Below are 23,488 nucleotides of genomic sequence, written 5' to 3' on the forward strand. Positions count from 1 at the left end.
TTTTCTTCTTAGTTTTCCCACTGGGTTTGAAGGAGTTTCAGCAACATATCATACTGCAATACTTCTCACATTTTTCCCACAGGGTTTTTGGAGAAGAGTTAATTCAAGGATGATTCCAGAGATGGTCGGTTGCAAAGACAAGGAAGGATTAGGGGGAGTGTTAGGATTAAATTAATAGGTTAATTAAAGAGATAATCCTCCCATTTTAATCTATACTTCGGTTGCATTGGCAACCTTCGCACCTCTCCCCTTGCACCCTCTACGAACAGTCGCATCTCTCGATCGTGTTTGTTCCCCTTGTATATATACCGAGAATCATTCAATGGAATTGATAGTTGATTCATTCGATCCTCTCTCGATCTCGATTCGAAACAGAGGGCGAGCGTGGCGGGGTGGGAGCCGTGCATCCAGAGCGTGGCGGCGTAGAACCCCTCGCGGTCGGCCTTGCCGGTGCCGCGCACGCTGCGGAGGTTGCAGGCGAGGCGGAGCGCGGTGGTCGGCTCGGCGGCCCAGGCGTTGGCGACGAGGGATGACACAGACGAGGGCGGGGTGCCGGGGACAACGTGAAGAAGAAGTCGAGGCAGGGGTCGACCGAGGTGGCGAACGTCGCGGAGTTGTTCTCCGTGCGCGTCTTGGGCGGCGGCGGTGGGGCCGGCCTGTTGAAGTTGGCGTCGAGCAGGTCCAGGAACTGGTCGCCGGTGGGGGCGGCGGCGCGCCCGGCCGTGGCGGCCAGGCTCTCAATCGGCGGGCCGCGGAGCGTGCTGGAGACGGCCCTGCGGCACGCCGCAGCTGCTGCCGCTGCCGCCGCCATTGGTGATTGGGTTTTCGGGTGAGGGTTTTGGCTCAGGGTTTTTGGGAGGTGTATATCGTGTGCAGAAAATGGGGAGGAAATGGCGCGGTTTGTTGGAGGCGAATATAAAGCAATGTTTTAAATAGCAAGCTATGGCATATAGCGGTGACACTTAAAAACAGCTATAGCTGGGCTATAGCGAGATATAGCAAGGCTATAGCGGCAAATTGTATATGAAATCATTTAGCGCAACATGCTCAAACAACTATAGTGGAGCTATAGCGGGGCTATAGCCGGCTATTTAAAACTATGATATAAAGCGAGTGGTGTCGTGTGGTAGGCATATTTTTCAGTTTGATTTTCCGAGGTCATATATTTTTCAGTTTGCTGTCACGCATCGAATATTTAATAATGTAAGCGATATTTTTATTTTGCTGATTTAACATACACCTACGGTCGTACGGGCATATAATCCATGTATAAGATGTACTAGTACTTAGGGAGAACGTACAAAGACAAGTACTCTGCAGAAAGGAATGTGTGGACATTTTTATTTTGCCGAAGAAGGAATGTAGTAGTATTTTTCTTTTTGAAACCGAGGAAAAGATTGCCTTATCTATTAAATAAGCAGAAGATAATTGTCCAGTTAATTACGAAAAACCGGGCAAAAACCGGAACAACAAGGGCCAAGCCCACTCCCATAGATTGAAACACACAGGGCAAAGCCCACCCTTATCGACAACATGCCGACCTGCGGCCAGACAACACAACTCCGACTCTAACGAAGAACTCAGAAGAACGAAACCAGGCACAGCTGGCGCCACGGAAGATCGCCGAAAGGGCCACTTGCAGCCAGTCATCATACACCACAGGGCCCCGCCGCCGCAGTTTCGACTCCACAACAACAAACAAACTGAGGCAATGCCATGGACACGCCGGAGAAGAGCAGACTATCGCAACCATTGCCGCGTCACCGACATCGCTCCCACCATCATCTTTGCCACAGAAGTTTTGGCGGCCATAGTGATTCTCTCGGGGCCGCCGCCCCGACATCCATCGCTCCCTCGCGCCTAGCGCAATCAACCGGCACCGCCTTCCGGGGCCGCCGCACCGACATACCACCACTCCCCTCGAGCAGCAACGCCGCACAACCCAGCTGCCCGCAGCCCACGCTGCTCAGGGCAACCGCTCGCAGACCACGAACGTCGCACCACATCCGGGGCCGCCGCCCCGACGTAAAGTCAGACCGCCCCCTCTGGGGCGCATCGACCGGGCCGACGATCTCGCTACCCACGCAGCATCAAGCCGCCACCAAAACAATGCACAACCGCGACTCTGCCCCATAGAGCCACCGTTGCATCGCTATCCGAGGCCGCCGCCTCGGAGTACATCCACCGTCCAGAGCCGCCGCCCCGGCCTCCATCACCCTGACGACGACGCAACTCTGCACCACTACCATGAGACCACCACTCCACGAAGGTCATTGCTTCCAAGGCGGTGCCTCCAAGAAGGTAACGACATAATTGCCGCCGCCGACCAAACCCAAAATGGTCTATATACTGAAAACATTTCTTCGGCTCATTTACAATCAGTTGAAGGACTAGAAAAAACATATTTTCAAAGCTTGGTGTTATTCTTTTTATCAGTGACATTTTCCACCTTTAGCTTCTCATCAAGGGTCGTGGAATTTTTCCCAACCTTTTGGTTCACCTTATATTAATAAAATTAACTTGTCAAAAAGAAAAGCAGGAGGCCAATGGAATATTTGTTAATCTTGTTGAGCTGATGCAGGGACGGATTTTCCGTACCTGGTGTGCCCACATTGGCGACGCCCCAAGGAGCTTATGCGACACCCAACAAACTCTACTTGATGCCCACACACGTTAAATAGTTGGCGTGACGCCTGACGCGCGCTCCCTGCCGGGCTAGCCCAATTAGACGTTCGTTTAATTCCGAGTGGTTTAACTATTTTCTTGTTGTTTCTAAAAAAATGCTTTTTTGTTTGTTTATTCTTGTTTGTTCTGTTTTCAGTTGTTTTACTCTTTATCTTCAATTTATATTTCAGTTTTCCTTTTCCCTTTTCTAATTTTTTATTTTATTCTTTTTTTGGTTTAGATGCTTTTTTATTATTTCTTTCTTTCTTGATTCCCCTCAGGTTTCGGTTTCCTCATAATGTTTTTATTTATCTTTTTTATATGTTTTCGTAATTTTACTAGTATACAATGAACATCTTTGAAATACGTATTAAACATTTTTTATGTAAGTTGAACATTTTTGTTATATATGGTGGCCATTGTTTTAATGCATGGTGACATTTCTGTTGTATAAACTATATATAGTGAACACCTATTAATGCACAGTTAACATTTTTATACTATACATTGAAGTTTTTTAATTACATGTTGAACTTTTTGGTAATATATGGTAAACATTTTTTAACAGGCGATAAAATTATAAAATGTATATATATATTAATTGGTTCTTATATACTTTTAAATTCTATGAAAAATCTAACAACCAGTTCTTATGGAAGACAAATTGATATAAAACCATTGAAAAATAATAATAAAATGAAAGGGAACTTTTCAAAGGTGTGCACCACACCCCTAACCATGCATCGCCAGTACAGGCCGGCCCATTGTTCTTCAACTATGCGAAACTTCAGCCATTTTTTGCCTACAGGCATCCAATAGGAAGCCTCGCAACACCCTACAACATTGAGGTGACTAAAATCGCGATGTCTAGGGTTTATGTCTATTTTCATTTCTGGGCCTTACCTTGTTGCCCCTTTAGCCTTTTTTTTCCTAACTAGACTCCTCACTCCGTCTTTCGGCTTTCGCCGCCCACACCTATGATCTCTCATTGGTTGATCATCTGATGGATTCCGTGACGGTTGAAGCGTGGGGCAAAGCTTTGCCTCGCCAGCATGGAGGTAGGAGGAGGTCTCACCTCAGTCGGCGCCTCACATCACTACTATAGGACCAGCCCAATAGTAGCCAAAGGGGTGACCGTTCGTTCTTTCTTCTTCGCTTCTTTGTTTGTTAATTTTCTCTTTTTATTTTTCACCTTTATCATATTTCTAAATATTATAAACACACATGATTCAAAAATTAATTTACTTAGCCTTTAAAAAAATGTTCACCATGCATGTGAAAAATATTAACACAGTGAAAATTTTCTCTTCATGCAGTTTTGAAACAATGTTCACACCATTCAATAAAATGCTTCAGACAATTAAAAAATGATCCTGCATTTCAAAAATGTTTATGTTTTATGAAATATAAAAATTATTCGCATAGTTTCAAAAAAATGTTTCTTACAGTTCAAAAAATATTCATAAAATTCTTAATTTTTTAATACAATATAAAAAATGTTTCATAGCATTCAAAATAATGTTCAAAATATATTAAAAATGTTTAACATAGTGAAACTTGTATTTGAAAAGTAATTCATAATGTGTTTGTAAAATGTTCAACATGTATCAGCAAAATGTTCTTTGTGTATACAAAAATCTTTGACTTGTATTTTAAAAGTATTCATCATGTATACTGCAAATTGTCCATTATCTACTTGAAAAATGTTTCACATGTAACTATAATATATTCAACGTCTATGAAAAATATATGCAATGTTTATTTGAATATGTTTTCACATGTATTACAAATATGCTGAAACATGTATTTGAAGAAATGTTTCACATATAGTTATAAAATAGTAAACGTCTATTAAAAATATATGCAATGTTTATTTGATTTTTTTCACATGTATTACTAAAATGCTCCAACATATATATATGGAAAAAAAATGTTCTCATCTATTTGAATTTTTTCTCAATTTGTATAAAAAATGTACAACATGTAAAGAATAAGTAGAAAATTTGTATTAGAAAAATCTACATGCAACTGAAGAAAGAAAAGTAACCAAAAGCAAAAAAAAACATGAAACAAATAAATAAAGAAGAAAATATAAATAAATAAATATTTTTGAGGTTTTTTATTGGGGGAACCTTACCAAAACCCGGCCGAAACTGATGGGAGGTGCCATGTTATTGGGCCGGCCCATCCCACCGGTCGCTTGAGGCGAGATGAAGCTCTGTTTCACAAAGAGCGAAACATGGCCCTCACTGAAGTGTGTGCACAACCTATGACGGTACCACAAGATCTTGAAGCCTGGAAAAATCCATATCACTTTTGATGCTCTAGCTATGGTGCACGAAATCAATAGCATTTGGGGAAGGAAGCAATTCAAGGATGGGATTTTCATCCATGAACACGGCTTCTAATTTGAATGCTCATAGTCTAGTTTGGAGCGTCTTGCTGATTGCAAGTGGTCGTTTTTGACTGATCCCTGGGATTCAGTTATTGTACCTCTAAAAAGAAGACCACTTATTCTATGATATATCTATATCAATATAAAAAGAGACAAAGAGGCAGATCCAAATAATCTTGACCGTCAACCGAGGTCAATCCAATGACCTAGACTGCTCCAATGGCGAGCGCTTATCATGTTTAGCGTGCAATTAATATCATACCAAATAAAAATGTTAAAATTAATCACATAATTAACATGCAAGATGATATCCTACTTGATATCCACATGCAATTAATATTTACCTAATATCAACATGCATTGCACGTACACATTACTAGTACCGTATAAAAGACCACTTATTCTGCTAAAAAACAACCCCTCATGGGCTTGGGATTTGAAGGACATTACTTGCCTCCTACATACACTAGAAGAACGCCCGTGCGTTGCAACGGGGCCACATTAACTTTAAGAGTTCAATATTAATATTCTCATACATATCAATCCTTCTTCTCCTTCCGTCTGCCACCGAGACAGGGACCTAGACTTTGTGCTGCTCTTATTGATTTCAAACCCAGACGAGATGGGGTGGTGGGAGGGGGGACGAAAAAACCCAGACGAAACAAAGGAGAAGGAGAGCCTCATCAGTAGCATCATGGTGAATTTCAAACCTAGCGTTGTGCTCCGCCCAACGAACATGGACGCCGCCGCCGGCGGCCCGGTGGAGCTCGAACCCGAGAGACTCTGCTGCTTGCTGGGAGGGGTCGGGGAGGGTCGGAGCACATGAGCATTGACGTGAAGACAGAGTAGGCCGGGGAGATTACTGTGCACGCCGCACAGCGACTTGGACCTCGGAGGGCCTTAGCTCTGTCAGGAGGAGGTCCCGAGTTCCTGCCGAGGACAGCCTGACGGGGGAGACGCACGGCCGCTCGCGCTGCCCGCAACGCGACCACGCCCTGCCCTAGGGTTCTGCGACGGCGGCAGCGTCGTCCACAGCCACACCCTCTCTGAGTCCTGCCCTGAACTGGGGTTCCGAGATGGCGGCGGTGGCGGAGGTCTATGAGGTTGGAGAGGGGCAAGATGTAGGACGGCGGAGGCTGGAGCCTGGAGCGATGGCGGCGTTTCGGGATTGCAGGCAGGGGGACGTGCGAGGTGAGTGTTTTTTTTACCGGTATATGTTGTGTTGCCTGCACGGATATATAGGAGAACAAATAGGTGGATTATAATTCCTTCCATTGTATAAGTGCTGGGAAAGGAAGCGAGGGACAAAAATCAATCGAGGGGCCTTTAAGAGTAGAGATTAGTTAATTGGATTTTTCTTTAAAGTCTGTTATTTGTTTTCTTAAAATTTATTATATGTTTCCTAAATCAAATTGCATTGATGGGATGGATCGATTGATTTGGATAGTCTATTATTTGTTTCCTTCACATCCATTATATGTTTCCTAAAGCAAATTGCATTGATGAGATGGATCGTTTGATTTGGATGGATCGATTGATTTGTTTCCTTAAAATTGGATTTTTTTTAAAGTCTGTTATTTGTTTCCTTAAAATTTATTATATGTTTCCTAAATCAAATTGCATTGATGGGATGGATCGATTGATTTAGATAGTCTATTATTTGTTTCCTTCACATCCATTATATGTTTCCTAAAGCAAATTGCATTGATGAGATGGATCGTTTGATTTGGATGGATCGATTGATTTGTTTCCTTAAAATTGGATTTTTCCTTTAAAGTCTGTTATTTGTTTCCTTAAAATTTATTATATGTTTCCTAAATCAAATTGCATTGATGGGAGGGTGACGCATGGAAAGTTATGATCCGTTAAGATTTTTTTCGTTGTGTGAGAGGGTGACGCGAAACTAAACCGGTGGGGTAGGGGAGGGACGAAAAAAACCAGCGAAATGAAACGGGTGGGAGGTGGGAGGAAGTACCAAAGAAGTACCAAAAAAAACCGGGTGAGGTGGGACGAAAAAAAACCTGGAAGCGAGACTACCAACTGCTCCATTAGGAGTAGAGATATACAATGGGTTCACGGCGTACCACCATTGACGAAGTGGTGATGAAATGCGTTGAGATGGACATTGTCCAAATCGTTCTGTTGCGGGGTTGCCCATGTTCGCCGTCTAGATCTTCCCACTGTCAACGGTTGCCGCGATGCCGACGTTAGTGGAACCGCCGACCTTGAGAAGAGAGTGACGGGGGAGACAATGAAGAGTGAGTGGTGAGGGCATTTATGGCACGCCTTTGAGAAAGACTGCGCAGTCTCACGCTGATTTCCACTTGCAACAGCGTGCCGTCTTTGCAGTCGCACTGACCTGACTCATCAGAAATGATCGATTCAGCCGTTCCTTTTTCTCTGAGCCGCTTTGAGGAGTGTGCGATATTGGCCAAGCCAAACACGCACGTAACCAAATAAAACGATCAATGAAACACGACTTTTGTAGAATCTGCACATTTACTCTTGCATTCCATGCCTGTTTTAGATGCTTTTTTGCAAGTGTAAGGTGGATATTAAGGCTATTTTTTTCATCTCTTTCCTCCTATACAAGAAAAGCTCTTCTTCTCCTGTCGGCACCGCCCCCGGTCCGTCCCATCTCCGACAGCCTCTAGGCCATGGAGGTGTGGAGGATTTCGGTCCCAAGCATTGGAGGGACCCCGTTCTCGTTTTTGTTAGATCTAGCGTCTTGTTGGGGCCGTGTGACTGCGATGTTATATCCCTTAGTAGGAATAATGTCTCTCACGTTCTATCCCCGTTCTGATGGTGCGTCTAGTATCGTCGAAGGGCGTGTGGAGGTTTGTCTCCGTCGGATCTCGCGGGATTCGGTCGGTGCTGGTCTTCGGTGGATCTGATTGGATCCGGTCTTCGTCCATCTTCGCTTGGGTGTTTATAGGTTTGACCCTTTCTTCATCGACGATGGTTGCTAGTCTGGTGCACTGGTCCTATGGGGCCTTAGCACTTTCCGACTGTCTACTACAAGGTCGCTCCAATGCTTGTAATCGCCGCAAGGTGGTCCATGAACATGGTTGTAATTTTTATTACCTCTGTTGTTCTTTGTACTGTCATGATTGAAGATGAATAGATTAAAAATTTCTCGCAAAAAAGGTGTAAGGAGGAGATTGGTTAAGCTGCCTATGGTGAGTAGCATTAATATCAATGCATATAATACAAATGTATGATACTACCTCTGTAATACATAATATCAAATATTAGTATCTTAGATGACCTTATTTATTGTCATGCATGACATATACTAGTAGCATAACACTATTATAATACGGTATTGATATCACGATATGATACTCAATTCTCTCCTTCTTTATTTATTTCTATGTCATCTCATCAAAATTGTCACGTTTTGGGTTTTTATATTAAGTAAATAATCTCTGTACTCTTTTTCGCAAATTTCCTATATAAATTAAAAACATTTTTCTGAAAAAAAAGAACGCACGTCTTCCTTTTTGCATTTGTCCAAACAAAAAGACAATAACAAATATGAGATGAAAAGTTTAAAGTTCGTTTCATGAACAGCTCTAAACTATAGACAGAGTTGGCCGCCTGCAATTTCTTCAGCAGAATGGAATGTAAACAGCTACAGAGAAAACCATTGCAAGCAGTCACGCTCACTCACACGCGTCCCTACTCTTCACCTTTTTTTTACCAGTCCTTCAGTCGAACACAACGAGCTTTTGGTACTCCGGCCCGGCGATGGCCTTCTCCATGACTGCCCTTGGCGACAGGATGTATTCGCCCTGGAGGAACAGCTTCACCATGTTCTTGGAGAAGCCGCTCACCAGCGCCACCCCCTTCTGATGCGCCGTCACCGGCACCGAGTCTGAGTCCCGCAGGTTCCAGAAGATAATCTGCGGCATGGCGTCGCCGTACCCGGCCTCGGAATACTTCCTCGTGATCGCCTCGTAGTCGGTCTCCCACGGCCTCGACGATGCCTGGTCGAACTCCATGTCGCTGAACACGAACACCTTCTTCACCATGCGCTCCGGAGGGACCTTGCCGGCGACGGCCACGCGCAGGAGCTGGTCGAACACCGCCTGGAAGTCGGTGTTCATGTCCCATTCCATCTCGCGTATGAACCGTGTCTTCTCCGCGAGGGTGTCGCCGGAGATGTGGTGCAGCTGCGGCTTCTCTCTGAAGGTGATGACGCGGTGGCGCCATGGCTCGTCGCAGAGCTCGGAGAGGAGGAGGCCGAGCGCCACGCATACGTCCATGGGGAGACCGTTCATGCTGCCCGACACGTCGCACACGGCGAGGCAGTTGTTGAGCTTGCCCAGCGCCAGCAGGTCCTCCACCATGCGCTTCCACTGCAGGTCGGCGACTTCATCCTTGTCGTAGGCGGACTTCAAGATCTCGTGCGGCAGCAGAGCGCCGGCCGCGATCTTCTCCTTGCCGGACTTGACGTCGGCGAGGTACCTGTTGAAGCGATCTTCGTCGTGCTCGAGGAAGAGGTCCTTGTAGTTCTTCATGGCGACGGAGGCCACGCGTGTGTACACCACCTCGCCCCACGCGCGCGCCGAGATGAAGATCTCCGGGAGCTTGAGGGCATGGCGCAGCGGCACGTACGCGTCCTTGCGGAGGCGCTCGCGCACGCGGTAGGCATAGTGCGCGTCCGGCAGGTCCTCGGCAAGATCAGTCGCTGAGCCTTTGGGGAACAGGCGGCGTGCAATGGCCTCGCAAATGAGCGTGGAGCGGTCATAGCAGCTGTCGATCGACGGGCACCATTTTCCGGCGAGCGAGAGGTCGATGTTGCCATCCGAGAGCTTCTTCATGTCCTCGGCGAGGAGGTCGGCGAACACGTCGGCCGTCATGTCGTGCAGGAGGCGGTAGTTCGGGTCCCGGGCGTACCTCTCGACGGCTCTCGCCGCTGCATCCGCGCGCTTTTTCCTGCGCTCGACGGCGGCCTGGGCGGCCTCCTCCTGGTCGCGCTTCAGGCTGGCAGCAATGAGCGCCTCGCTAGTACCCCCGTACATGGACTCTTCCGCGTCTTCGCTCCACTGCTTCTTTGGTGTCCTGGCGGTGGTGGCGACACCGCCATGGATGATGCGGTGGAGGATCTCGGGGAGGTCCTTGAGGTATCCGAACTCGGCGACCGCGCGCGTGTTGAGGGCGAGCGTGGCGGGGTGGGAGCCGTGCATCCAGAGCGCGGCGGCGTAGAACCCCTCCCGGTCGGACTTGCCGGTGCCGCGCACGCCGCGGAGGTTGCAGGCGAGGCGGAGCGCGGTGGTAGGATCGGCGGCCCAGGCGTTTGCGAGGAGAGATGAGACAGTCTCGGCCGGGGTGTCGGGAACGACGTGGAAGAAGAAGTCGAGGCAGGGGTCACCCGAGGTGGCGAACGTCGGGGAGTTGTTCTCCGTGCGCGTCTTCGCCGGCAGCGCCGGGGCAGGCTTGTTGAAGTTGGCGTCGAGCAGGTCCACGAACTGGTCGCCAGTGGCGGCCGCAGCTACCGTTGCGGCGAGGCTCTCGGCCGGCGGACAGCGCAGGGTGTAGGAGACGGCCCTGCGGCACGCCGCAGCAGCACCCGCCGCCGCCATGATGATCGATCGGTTTGGTCTGGGTGAGGGTTTTGGCTCTGGGTTTGGGGGGATTTTTAAGATCGTAAATATCGTGATTAGTTTAGAAGAGACGGATTTTGCGGTGGATCGCGCGCCATTTGTGGAAGGTTTTGCTAATTATAAGCCGGTCCTTATCCTCGGAAGGTTTAGTATAGAGCCGTTTTATTTTCCTATCTCACATATATGCATCTCTTTCTTTGTACGTTAATATATTTTGACGCAAGTGTTATCGAATTCAAAATTCGTTTAAATATTTCAGGCCCAAAAAAATCTGGAAAATCCGTGATCTTCTGGAAACCGTTTTTTCTGGTTCCTCCCAGAAAAAACCGGAATCGAGGAAAAAAAACCCTTGGCAGGGACATGTACATTTCTAACGTAGTTCTGCTAAACTTTTTTGAATTCAATTCTGCTCAATCTTATTAAGCCATGTACAAGAATCAAGATTCCATTTGTTTCACAGGTATTCAATGATTGCATATCATCCATGGTTTTCCTAAGCCATATACCAAGGATCAGCCCCAAGCCAGATACATATTTTTCCACTAAAAAAAGTACCTTTTTTAGAGAGAGAGAGAGGAGGACCACCTGATTAGATTAATTTTTTGCGAAAACACTGGACCTTTCATTGATCAACAACAATGTTGACATAGTCAGGGGGTTCCAGAAACCATATGTATCGGCCTCGCATTAAAACAAGAGAGTTTCTAGCTATTTGAAGAGCATCAAAGTTCGGGTCACCACGTTCATGTCGAAATGATAGATCACCCACCGTGATCTTCGGACTTCCGATTTCTTCTATCACCACTAAATTTTTGCCTCAACTTCCTTTTTCGATGCTGCCAACCACACTTGCACAATCAGATACAATGACAGCCGCTCCTATGCTCTGGTGTTGCCGCATGAACAAAGCTTCACGACATGTCGTGACCTAAACACATGCCGAATCTAATATCCTATCCAAAAATTGTACTGAGGTTCCCATGAACAAGCCATCTTCTTTTCTGGATATAACAACTGCTACACATCTTCTATTCTCCGTCGAAAATGTTCCATCACAGTTCCCTTTGACCACACCTAGTGGTGGCGGAATCCACTTGCTTCTCTGTTCACGAACCTCTCTCATGGTTTTTTGTATCTCCCCATCCTCCAGTGCAACAAGCTCATCCAAGAAACATGTAATAAAATTGCTTATGCAAAGGACTTTGGCAGATGTTTTCGTGAATTAAGTCACGCTTCGCCCTCCCTAACGCTCATAGAGTAACCATCATAGTAACATCTTTAATTAAAGGGGAGTTTGTACATCGTTCAGGGCTTAGGTCTCACCCGTCCACCCAAAAACCATGTGCTTGCATTAACTCAATCAAATCATACCAAAACCTCAACTAAGTCACAACTTTCCTTGCCTTCTCCTACCCATAACCAAATAAAATTAAATCTTACCAAAACCTCAACTAAATCAAAACTTTCCTTGCCTTCCCCTACCCATGCTCAAATCAAATCAGTCTTACAATTTTTTCGAATATGTGGGTGTAAGATATATGTGAGACACATTTGATGTTGAACAACTAAAAATATGTGTGCCCCAATTTCATCGCATGAAAAGTCAGTTAGTACTCTTTATGATCCAGTTCCTCTTCCATGGCAAACAATCAATTTTTCGCATTAGGCTCTCCACAATTCTGAATTCTCGCATACGTGTCCCTGACTACCAGTACCCACACACATTGTGTAATTGATACTCCAAAAAGAATGTCTTCACAAATCATCTCTCCCGTAGGCTGTGCATTTTGATTTTGTAGCCGTATTTCTATGTTTTCCAGGCCAGCCTCCATGAGAAAATTACAATTTTCCCCAATATTTTATACTTCCAAAGTCTCATCCATCCCTTCTGTTCCTTCTCCGTGTTAGACACACTAGGGCTTCCTTCAAGCCTCCTAAACACCAGAGAAAAAAACTCAACAATCAATGCCCAAAGAACTAGCAAAAGAAGCCCAAGCCACTTCTTCATGATTATTTCATCCACACCTTTTATGTAATATCGTCCAAAAGTTAATATAATTGCTCAAAGAGAAAAATGATGGAAGCATGATCATCAAGAAATTTGCGACCAAAGAAATTATTGGGTGTCTTCCAAATGAACTAGTAAATGAGAACTGCCAACCAAGGAGCAAGCTTCACGATTCCATTACAGAAGAGAAAATTCATCTGCCGGGCATATCCTCAACGTCGGATGGTGCCCTCTGGAAGCTCACAGTTCACCACCTATCAGCTGAATATTGCTAAAGAACACTAAAACGGAAGATGGTTCACCATCTCTTTCACAGAGTAGGGCAATGCTCATCATCTCTCCATCCCCTTCTCATGAGATTATCTTGTGTTAAGATGTTCTTTCTCAGTCTCAACCGAAGGAAAATTCTGATTTTCAAAGGGATCTTTAGCTTCTAAAGATGTTTGTAGTGGGCCACTAGTCCTGCTATGAGTTGAAGATAATAAAGTGATTTCGCACATAACTTGCCATTGTTTAATTTCCAATCATACTATCTTCTTCATCATTCGTTTGCAAATATTGAACTTTTTCTTCAAGTTGTAACCACTATAATGCCACTTCGTCCATAAGTATTCTTCTAAAAGGTATCCTATCTGATCATCATCCATGATATTCTTGATTGTCTTCTTCTTTGAAAATGTGACGCTATGAAGCCTAGAGAATTGGGGAGCTAGATCCCCTCCCCCCATCCGTCCAATCATCTTCCCAATGCATTTTTATAGCTCCATAACCAATTGTTTTCTTATGTATCTCGAAAAGATATGACCCCCACCCAATCAAGCTCTGTCATAAGTGAGAAACACCGGAACCATTTTCCCACTGGGCCAAAACACGCCTGCTGAAGATATTTCTAGTAAAGTATCATTTTCCAATTGTCGATGGTACTTCACAACTTCCACAACCACTTGCATAGAAGACTGTAATTCATTTTGGTCAAGTGTAAGATTCACATTGCTCCATAATATTTTGGCAAGTAGATAGAAGGCCTCTGAAAATTGTTCAAAATTAGAGATAATTTCTCTGGTTTATAAGGGCATCCATGGCAGACAAATAGATATATATATTGCAAGAAATATCAAAATAGCTTAGATAGGCAACCATGCAGCCTAAAAAAACTCAATAAGACTCTGAAGAAGACGTTCTAAGGTTCCAATTTCCAAGTGGACAAAGGTTCACACTAACATATTAAAAGTCTCAATTAGGCAATATTAAATAAGCAACTAATAGCAATAACTCCTAGACACTTGTATGAATGTTCACTAAGCATTGTCCAGAAATATCTGATGTTGCTATGCGGTGCATATGCCATGATGGTCTCCCATGCATGTCGCTTCTTTGGGGCATCTCCAAGGGATAGCCTAGAATTTGGCTACCTAAAAACTGATTTAGGTGAGAAGAGAGAAGATTTAGTGTTTTTTTTCACAGCAGACGTAAAACTGGGTATCTAAATTTTCGAAACCAAATGAAACATGAAGATCCGATAGTGGGGAGGCCAGGAGGTGGATCCAATCACCGCCGAGGCACCGAGGTTATTTAAGCCGACGGAGGTCGTCGGGGCCGAGACGCTTGCCGGAGGCAGAGGAAAGGCGATGTAGGAGGGGATCCAGGCATGCTAGATAGTTTGGCGGCGCAGCGACGCGCGAGCACCGACAACTCGGTCCGTCTCGATGTGGCTTGTTGCACGTCGCCTGGCTCCTATTCGAGCTCGGCAGACAGTGGCGAGGCTCATCTTGGGCGGCCGTAGGGCTGAGGGAGGCTGGAATCGATGAGACCAGGTGGCGCCGTCATGAGCTCGACAACAGTTGTGGGGGCAGGCATTTTTTTAGGCGAGTGGGGGCAGGCATCTTGAAGCAAATGGATGGCCGTATGCATGTGGGCCCCCAGACGTGCGTGCCCCGAGTTTGTCGAACTAACCCAATTAGACAAGATAGTATCACACCAAATGAGAAACAGTAATGAAATAATCACGCAATGGGAAGCCAAGTAGAAACATGGGTTCATCATGCACCGGCCTTAATTTGATATTCAAGTTCAACTGCAAAATCAATCTTCACACATGAATTTTTCCGAAATTGTGGATTATGCCACTTACCACCCTCTGAAATATTGTACCCAAGATGACATCTGTTTTTCTTTTGCGGGTAACATATCGATATTTATAATGAAAAAGGCAACACCCTCTTGCCTCCCTAGCTCAACAAAGCAAGGCTCCGGTGCAAGATTTCTATATATACATGCATATTATGTAGAAATCATAAGGTCCAAGTTTAACTTAGCGGTTTGTTTATTACTTCTAACGCCCAAATTTGATGTACTGCTACACTAGACACACACTACACGAAAAGGTTGCCAGTACAAGCGTACGTTGAGCAGCAACAAGCAGGCATCGTCACGTGAAAAGGGCAGCAGTCAGCCAGGAAGCCCGTGTCTCCTTTCCGCCCAGACATGTTTTGCGCGCCAACCAGAGTAGATTGAGAGAGCAGGTGACAAGCATGGTCTCATTCACTATCTGGGACAACTCAGCTACGTATACATTGTTCCATCAGTTTTGCACTATACAGACGACAATGGTTCACGAAACAAAGGCACACTTAGACGACTCTGCCTAACAAATGGTACTAGCTAGCACCACACTTGCTGAAGCGTCACCAGGAATTCATAACTATTCAACATGTTTTTGGCTAAAATCTCAGCCGTTGGTGGGCCGGATTTGATCGGCGACGGCGGGCTTGCTACTGCTGCAAAGCCAGGTTTTATCTCTCGACGGTGACGGATATGTTATCATTCTTCGGGGTCGACTTGTAGTAGCAGGCGTAGAGGATCAGCTGGACGAGGCCGAAAAAAGCGCCAAGGCCATTGGGGATCTGCACATAGTTAAAAGAGGGCACCACAATTGATTAGATCTATGCAAAGTGTAAGTCTGGGTTTGGAGCTTTCTGGGATGTGTATGTATGTACTGACCGTTACATAGAGATCGAACTTGATGAGCGCATAGGCCGTCCAGCAGCACCCATTGAGGAAGTTCACCAGCGACAGGAAGAATGGCATGTACTCCACGCTCTTGGTCCTGATCACTTTACCCTGCAAGCAGTACAGTATTAGTTACTAGTACTTTCATAATTTGCTACAAGCACAAGGCCAAGTCATTAAATATATATGATTAAGATGATGAGTAAACAAATTCCATGGTCAATTAACAGCAGTACAAAGATGAACCCTACACCTAGAAGGCATGACCCACGGGATTCATGAAACCCCGATGTTAGTGGCTGGTGCGGTATCCTTTTTCTTCGATTTCGACATCATGTCATCATCAACTCATAGAGTTGGCAAAAGGGAAGGATCACAAAAAGGCAAAGATTACAACAGTGGGAACATATGATCTATATCTCCATGCATTGCATCCCCTAGGTACCGCACATACATTTGTGATGAAGCGCTGGATCACAGGTTTTAGTTAGATCATGAACGTCACTCAACAGCTAACACGAGAGTTTGGCGGTTGCAACAGAAAGTTGTTTCGTTCGCTAGCGCTAGCCATACGGACTACAAGTACATTCCATAAGGAGAGGACAATGTTGGTTAGCCACACGTGCGGCATTAAGTTTGCTCATAATGGCTAGTATCATAAGTTAGTATCATGCATATGATACTAGTGTATTGATACTATCTTGGTAATTCATAGTATCATATCTTAGTATCTTATAGGTGACCTTATTTATTGCCATATATGTCATAGAGTAGCATAACATTTATTATGATACTCTATCTTCTTTTTCTTCATTTAATTTTTATGTCACCTCAACAAAATTGCCTTGTTGACATGCATGATACTAGATATGATACGGGTAGCCTAACACGCAACTACTAACTGAGTGCAAAATAAAACTCTACAAAATAACAACACCTCCCACCAATTAAAAAAAGTAGATCATCATTTTACGTACCATGATGGTGAGCGGGGAGGCATACATGATGGAGCCGAAGATGACGCAGAGGATGCCAACGATCATGGAGCGCTTCTCGTGGGTGTGGGCATCGAGGAGCACGCCGATCACCACGCACACCATGAACACCGCCTCGGTGGCGAGCACGCCGAGCATCTTCAGCTGCACGTACACATGCAGGGGCATGGGTTAGGGCCACATCTTCTTCTATATATACAAAAACCAACAGGCCATGGGGATTAATTAGGAGGGACGTAGTACGTACCCGCTTGTTGTTGGTGGAGTAGATTAAGAAGATGATGAGGTAGGCGCCCTCGATGACGAGCCCGATGCCGTTGATGGTGGCGACGAGGATGCTGTTGGGGTGGACGATGGGGAGGCCGTAGAAGACCCAGAGCATGCAGTTGAGCAGCGTCGCGAGGTAGGGGTCCGGCTTGAACTCCTCCACATCCTTGGCCTTGCAGATCCGACATAACGTTGGCCTGCACCGGCAAGGCAAAAGAAACAAGTTGCCGACAGCCACCTTCAAGACAAAGGCCGCGGAGGAGAGGAGGGCAGGGGCTTACGTAGGGGAGAGGAAGAGCCCGAAGGAGATGACATTGCCGATGATGCCGACGATGTTGCGAGCTGCGTCGGCGGAGACCATTTTGCTCGCCGGGAAGGAGACGGCTGACTTGAGGAAGAGGAGCGATGTTCGTTGTGAACTGGCTGGGGCGATGAGAGAGGCCTAGCTTATAGCGTGGCGGGGTTCGCATTCCCCAAGCTATCCCCCAATGGATATGGCTAGGGGTTAATGGTTAGTTAGACTGGCTCCTCGTGGCTGGGTAAAATCCGAGTCTAGCTCGTGGGTCAGACTGCATCATACCTTGGGTGTAACGTGCGCGCGTGCATGCCCTGATCGGGAAACTGAGAGAACATGGGGGGCATGCATAACCTCCGCGTACGCAAGTGCCGTGCCCGGCCACATCCGTACCAATAACATGACATTGCAAGACACCGAATAAAGATAGGATAGATGAATGCAAGGCCCGCTCAAAAGAGATGCACAAGGATGTACGATTTGACATAGATGTGGAAAGACAGCAGAAAAAAAGGCAAAAGCAAATAAGCAAAGCATCTGGTTTGTTCGGTTGTCCAAGAAGCTAGATTTAAATTTTTATTATGTTTGACCCCGTATTTTTTTATTATGTTTGGGGTGTTTTGTACTTTCACTCAACTTTTGTAATAGATCTATGTTACTAGCAGTGTGACACAGATGCATTTGCTAGTCTATCAAGAAAATCATAAAAAAATTTGCTTCCATTCACATGAATTTTGGCAGTTTTTTAAAGGATTTCCGGTAGCTTTTTTTCAAGCTAAAACACACTCACTTTGTTACTCAATAATGTGTCCTCTGTAGCGGTCCTTTTGCGCTCCAGGACCACTGAATCCCCTTTGTTAGTTTTTCTTTTGTTTGCATCGTTCTTGTTTCCCCCCGTTTTGTAGCACTTTAGCTCGCCCCTGCTGTACTCCCCTGGCTTGACGTTTTGGCGATGATTTATGCGAATTGAGAACCCGTGGAACTTTGCATATTCTTGATAGTAGTTTTGAGCTTCCTCAAAGGTGCCAAGCTTAATTTCAGTGCTTGGCGGTGGGTACACCACCGTCTCAGAGTGATTTTCAACCCAGTTGGATGCCTGCCACTCATTTGGCGCATGTGTTGCCTCTAATGTTATTGCAATGTGCGCGTTTGTGCGTTGCTTGCGACAATCTGTTATGACGGCTTGTGTTGCGCTGAAAAAACTGGTTGTGCTAGCCTTGTAGTCTGTGTAGGACAGGCATCCTTAGTTGAAACAGGAGGCCCTGCATTTTTCTACAAGGATCAATGTTAGGTTCTTTTTGCTGTACATGGCAAATATTGTCATCTTTGCTTGGCAAATTATACTATATGTACATGGCAAATAACGTTATTTTTGCATGTCAAGTTTTTGCAATACCATGTAGTAAACCTTTTCTGAAGCTCCCTTATTTTCCCTTGGCAACTAACATACCATGGTGATGGCAAATTATTGCAGTACACAGTAGCAAAACATATTTTTCTACTCTTTATTCAATGTTTCTTTGTCATGATATCAAGTGCAAGCAAACCGACTGAAAGTTGTATGCCGAAGAGCACACACATTGTTTCTAATTTTTACAAAGTTAGATGGCAAAACATTCTCTCAATGCCCACTAAAATCCATTGTTGTTAATTTCATTCAATTTATGATGGCAATTTCCCCAATATTTCAAAATTTAAAAGACATTACCAGAATAATTCCCTTTTTCATCTAGCTTTTCCATTGCAAATTGTAACAATATGTTTTCAACAGGAAATCTACATGATCTCAATTATATAATGGGTATTTTCCATTTATGCAATTGTAATGATATGTTCATGGCAATTATTTTCTCATGCAGCTTTTATCGAAAGTCCATCTTCTCACAGTGAAAGTTGTCACATGCCAGTCCCTGACATCAACTGCTGAAACTCTTTATGTCATGCACATGCAAGGTAAGTATTTTGTTGTGTTCAGTGCTGAAATTGGCTCTTTATGTTTTTCTCTTTTTTGTGTTGTTCGGCATGAAAAACAAAAACCAATGTAAACATGGGAAATTTGTTTTTTTGCACCAAACAATTACTCCTATACACGTGTATCATATGTTCCTTCACATACTGTCGTTATAGGGGTAGCAGTGGACAAGTTGAATCCAAATCATCCAGTTTTGTCGTATTTCACGATGGCATTCTCCATGCCTGGCTGCTACCGCCCTGTCCATTTTTGTTTTGCAAAATAAGGAAAACCCCGCATGCAAATCACATTACACATCAAAGAATGTTTGGGGCTAGTGGGCACAGAAAGCATAGTCTCATCTTTGTATCCATCTACCCATGGAAATTTTCAGTCATATGTGGATGGCATTTTGTTACATTACAACTTGGCTAATACTATCTCTGTGTCATGGCATGACGTGCAAAAGAGCAACTCTACACTACTAGGGAAAAGCTTAGCAGTAGTGCGTGTTTTAGGCCTATCAGTAGCACGGGCGAAAGCGTTACTGGTACGGCGCTACAGCTAAAGGTTAGCAGTAACGTGGGTTAACCCACGCCACTGCTATATTGACTTAGTAGTAGCGCTTTCTCCAAAGAGCGCTACTGGTAATTACTAGTAGCGCTTCTCTCAGCCCGCGCTACTACTATTATTCCGTATTTTATTTCCTTTTTATTTCATGTTATATTCATACACCTTTATACAATTTTTCATACAACAACAATTTAGAGTTTGTTTTTACATCATAATGAGTTATTACATCACTGGATGAAAGAACCACGGAGTAGTTTCAAGCGGATGGACATCCACTTGAAACTAATCTGCGGTTCTTTCATTCAATGATATAATAAATATCATCATCATCATATCATTAACAACTTATCATCATAATATATCATTGTCATATAACACCTCCTCATGATCATCAATGAGACATCACATAGCAAGTTGGTCACTAGTCATAATCACAACTACTCCTCATCATCAACTCTAACACATTGTACCATATAATAAACATTGTACCTCATAGGACCTACTATATTCTCTTAGGACCTACTATATTCTCTTAGGACGTACTATATTCTTTTAGGTAAAATAACATAAAACAAGATAGCCCCTGACTCTCCATTATGGAGAATGAAGATTATCTTGTCTCCAATTCTTGCCTTTCGAACAATGTTGCTTCCAAGAACCTCCTTATAATTGTTCATATATTTTTTCCATTCTTTGATTACCATGTGTTCACCAGTTTTAGAAATCCGATATGGACATGTGAGATTCATAGGATGACCTGGCTGTATGTTCAAAACATCAAGGCGACCATTCTGATATATCAGATGAGGCACACAATCCTTCGGGATTTTCTGTTGAAAAACATAGTAATAACTTCGTAGTTAGCAATGTAGTTCAGTTTTAGAAGTATGCAAAAGATGCACGGATGTCGTAATAGTAAAAAATCTTACCATGGCATCTCCATGAATGTTACCGTGGTTCAATACGTGCACTAGTGGCACGTATTGACCATAATGTGGAGGAGTTTGATAATAGATATTGTAATTCTAAAGTTCAGTACAAAATGCAATCGGATGATTTTTCTCCTGATAAGTTAAGTCGGAGCCATCGGTGTAGTAGGTTCTGTCTACCATCTTCCGCACATTGTTTGAAGAATAAAAATAAGCTGTCAACTATTTAAAATAAACAATATAAATTAGTTAATAACTATGTTTGAGAAACCCATGTAGCGGTAGAATTGAAAGCGTATCAACAAGGACCTAAATGTCCATATTGTCTTGCTCGATGTCAGGATCATCAAGATCCATGGTGACAAGCATATCCTTATAAAAGCCATACATTTTGCAAAGTGCTTCCCAAGCAACCAAAATGGGTTACGCTCTGAGAATTGTACAGATTTACTTCAAAATCCATACCATGATGGGCCCTTAGGTGAATTTTCTTTGTTTCGAAACTTTCATGGTCTTCAAAACCCATCCTCTCCAAGACATAACATCTTGCATGGCATGGGATAAGCTAGTCGAATTGTAAAAGAAGAAAATTACATGTTGAAATAGTTGAAGTCGTGCTTAATTACGAAAAAAACACTTGTCGTCGTTGCGTACCGTTTCAACATTGAAGGTCCCCTGGAGCTTAATGCTGAAGCGCCGATATTCATCCAATGAGGCCTGTCGCATAGACCTCGGTCATCGTTGCACCAGTCGCATTCTCCCAGGAGACTTTCGTCGTCCGAGTACGACATTTCCTATGTTCATAATTCAAAGATTAAACTTGTACAATTAAATATATGTACTACAAAAACTAAATTAGTGTTGGGGAACATAGTAATTTCAAAAAATTTCCTACGCACACGCAAGATCATGGTGATGCATAGCAACGAGAGGGGAGAGTGTTGTCTACGTACCCTCGTAGACCGGCAACGGAAGCATTGACACAACGTAGAGGAAGTAGTCGTACGTCTTCCCGATCTGACCGATCCAAGTACCGAACGTACGGCACCTCCGTGTTCTGCACACGTTCAACTCGGTGACGTCCCTCGAGCTCCGATCCAGCCGAGTGTTGAGGGAGAGTTTTGTCAACACGACGGCGTGATGACGGTGATGATGTTCTACCGACGCAGGGCTTCGCCTAAGCACCGCTATGATATGACCGAGGTGGAATATGGTGGAAGGGGGCACCGCACACGGCTAAGGAATGATCACGAAGATCAACTTGTGTCATGGGGTGCCCCCTTGCCCCCGTATATAAAGGAGGGAGAGGGGGAGATGCGGCTGGCCCTAGGGGTGCTCCTGGAGGAGTCCTACTCCCACCGGGAGTAGGACTCCCCCCTCTTGCCTTGTTGGAGAAGGAAAGGGGAAGGGGGAAAGAGGAAAGGGGGGCGCCGCCCCCCTTCCTTGTCCTATTCGGACTAGGGGGGGAGGGGGCGCGCGGCCTGCCCTGGCCGGCCCTCCTCTTCTTCCTTAGGGCCCATGTAGGCCCATTAACCCCTGGGGGGTTCCGGTAACCCCCGGTACTCCGGTAAAATCCCAATTTCACCCGGAACGTTTCTAATATCCAAATATAGGCTTCCAATATATCAATCTTTATGTCTCGACCATTTCGAGACTCCTCATCATGTTCGTGATCACATCCGGGACTCCGAACAACCTTCGGTACATCAAAACACAAAAACCCTAATTACGATCGTCACCGAACTTTAAGCGTGCGGACCCTACGGTTCGAGAACTATGTAGACATGACCAAGAAACGTCTCCAGTCTATAACCAATAGCGGAACCTGGATGCGCATATTGGCTTCTACATATTCTACGAAGATCTTTATCGGTCAGACCGCATAACAACATACGTTGTCCCCTTTGTCATCGGTATGTTACTTGCCCGAGATTCGATCGTCGGTATATCAATACCTAGTTCAATCTCGTTACTGGCAAGTCTCTTTACTCGTTCCATAATACATCATCCCACAACTAACTTATTAGTTGCAATGCTTGCAAGGCTTGAGTGATGTGTATTACCGAGAGGTCCCAGAGATACCTCTCCGACAATCGGAGTGACAAATCCTAATCTCGAAATACGCCAACCCAACAAGTACCTTTGGAGACACCTGTAGAGCACCTTTATAATCACCCAGTTACGTTGTGACGTTTGGTAGCACACAAAGTGTTCCTCCAGTAAATGGGAGTTGCATAATCTCATAGTCATAGGAACATGTATAAGTTATGAAGAAAGCAATAGCAACAAACTAAACGATCAAGTGCTAAGCTAACGGAATGGGTCAAGTCAATCACATTATTCTCCTAATGATGTGATCCCATTAATCAAATGACAACTCATGTCTAGGCTAGGAAACATAACCATCTTTGATCAACGAGCTAGTCAAGTAGAGGCATACTAGTGACACTCTGTTTGTCTATGTATTCACACATGTATTATGTTTCTGGTTAATACAATTCTAGCATGAATAATAAACATTTATCATGATATAAGGAAATAAATAATAACTTTTATTATTGCCTCTAGGGCATATTTCCTTCAGTCTCCCACTTGCACTAGAGCCAATAATCTAGATTACACAGTAATGATTCTAACACCCATGGAGCCTTGGTGCTGATCATGTTTTGCTCGTGGAAGAGGCTTAGTCAGCGGGTCTGCAACATTCAGATCCGTATGTATCTTGCAAATTTCTATGTCTCCCACTTGGACAAATCCCGAATTGAATTGAAGCGTCTCTTGATGTGCTTGGTT

The 23,488-nt window shown here is 44.6% G+C and overlaps 2 protein-coding genes across 2 annotated transcripts; both read right to left on the reverse strand.

Annotated features, from left to right (window-relative positions):
- Positions 1 to 8,555: 8,555 nt before the first annotated feature.
- On the reverse strand, positions 8,556 to 10,647 carry LOC119333949. The gene has a single exon (XM_037606658.1). It carries the CDS (start codon positions 10,645 to 10,647, stop codon positions 8,770 to 8,772), a length of 1,878 nt encoding a protein of 625 aa, XP_037462555.1. The 3' UTR covers positions 8,556 to 8,769.
- Positions 10,648 to 15,199: 4,552 nt separating this feature from the next.
- Positions 15,200 to 17,416, reverse strand: LOC119331176 (bidirectional sugar transporter SWEET6b-like). Its single transcript, XM_037604353.1, has 5 exons — positions 17,229 to 17,416; positions 16,928 to 17,144; positions 16,663 to 16,824; positions 15,677 to 15,796; positions 15,200 to 15,579 (listed from the first exon to the last, which is right to left on the reverse strand). The coding sequence occupies exons 1-5, from the start codon at positions 17,306 to 17,308 to the stop codon at positions 15,469 to 15,471; spliced, it is 690 nt and encodes a 229-aa protein (XP_037460250.1). The 5' UTR covers positions 17,309 to 17,416; the 3' UTR covers positions 15,200 to 15,468.
- Between the last annotated feature and the right edge of the window lie 6,072 nt (positions 17,417 to 23,488).

Source organism: Triticum dicoccoides, chromosome 7A (assembly GCF_002162155.2).
Source record: "Triticum dicoccoides isolate Atlit2015 ecotype Zavitan chromosome 7A, WEW_v2.0, whole genome shotgun sequence".
NCBI classification, from domain to species: domain Eukaryota; kingdom Viridiplantae; phylum Streptophyta; class Magnoliopsida; order Poales; family Poaceae; genus Triticum; species Triticum dicoccoides.

Excerpts from the sequence above, each read along its gene's own strand:
- LOC119333949 (XM_037606658.1), bottom strand. The coding sequence starts at position 10,647 with ATGGCGGCGGCGGGTGCTGCTGCGGCGTGCCGCAGGGCCGTCTCCTAC.
- LOC119331176 (XM_037604353.1), bottom strand. The coding sequence starts at position 17,308 with ATGGTCTCCGCCGACGCAGCTCGCAACATCGTCGGCATCATCGGCAAT. Across the intron at positions 17,145-17,228 it reads GGGCTCTTCCTCTCCCCTAC|GCCAACGTTATGTCGGATCT; the intron begins GTAAGCCCCTGC and ends TTGCCGGTGCAG. Across the intron at positions 15,580-15,676 it reads AGTTCGATCTCTATGTAACG|ATCCCCAATGGCCTTGGCGC; the intron begins GTCAGTACATAC and ends AACTATGTGCAG.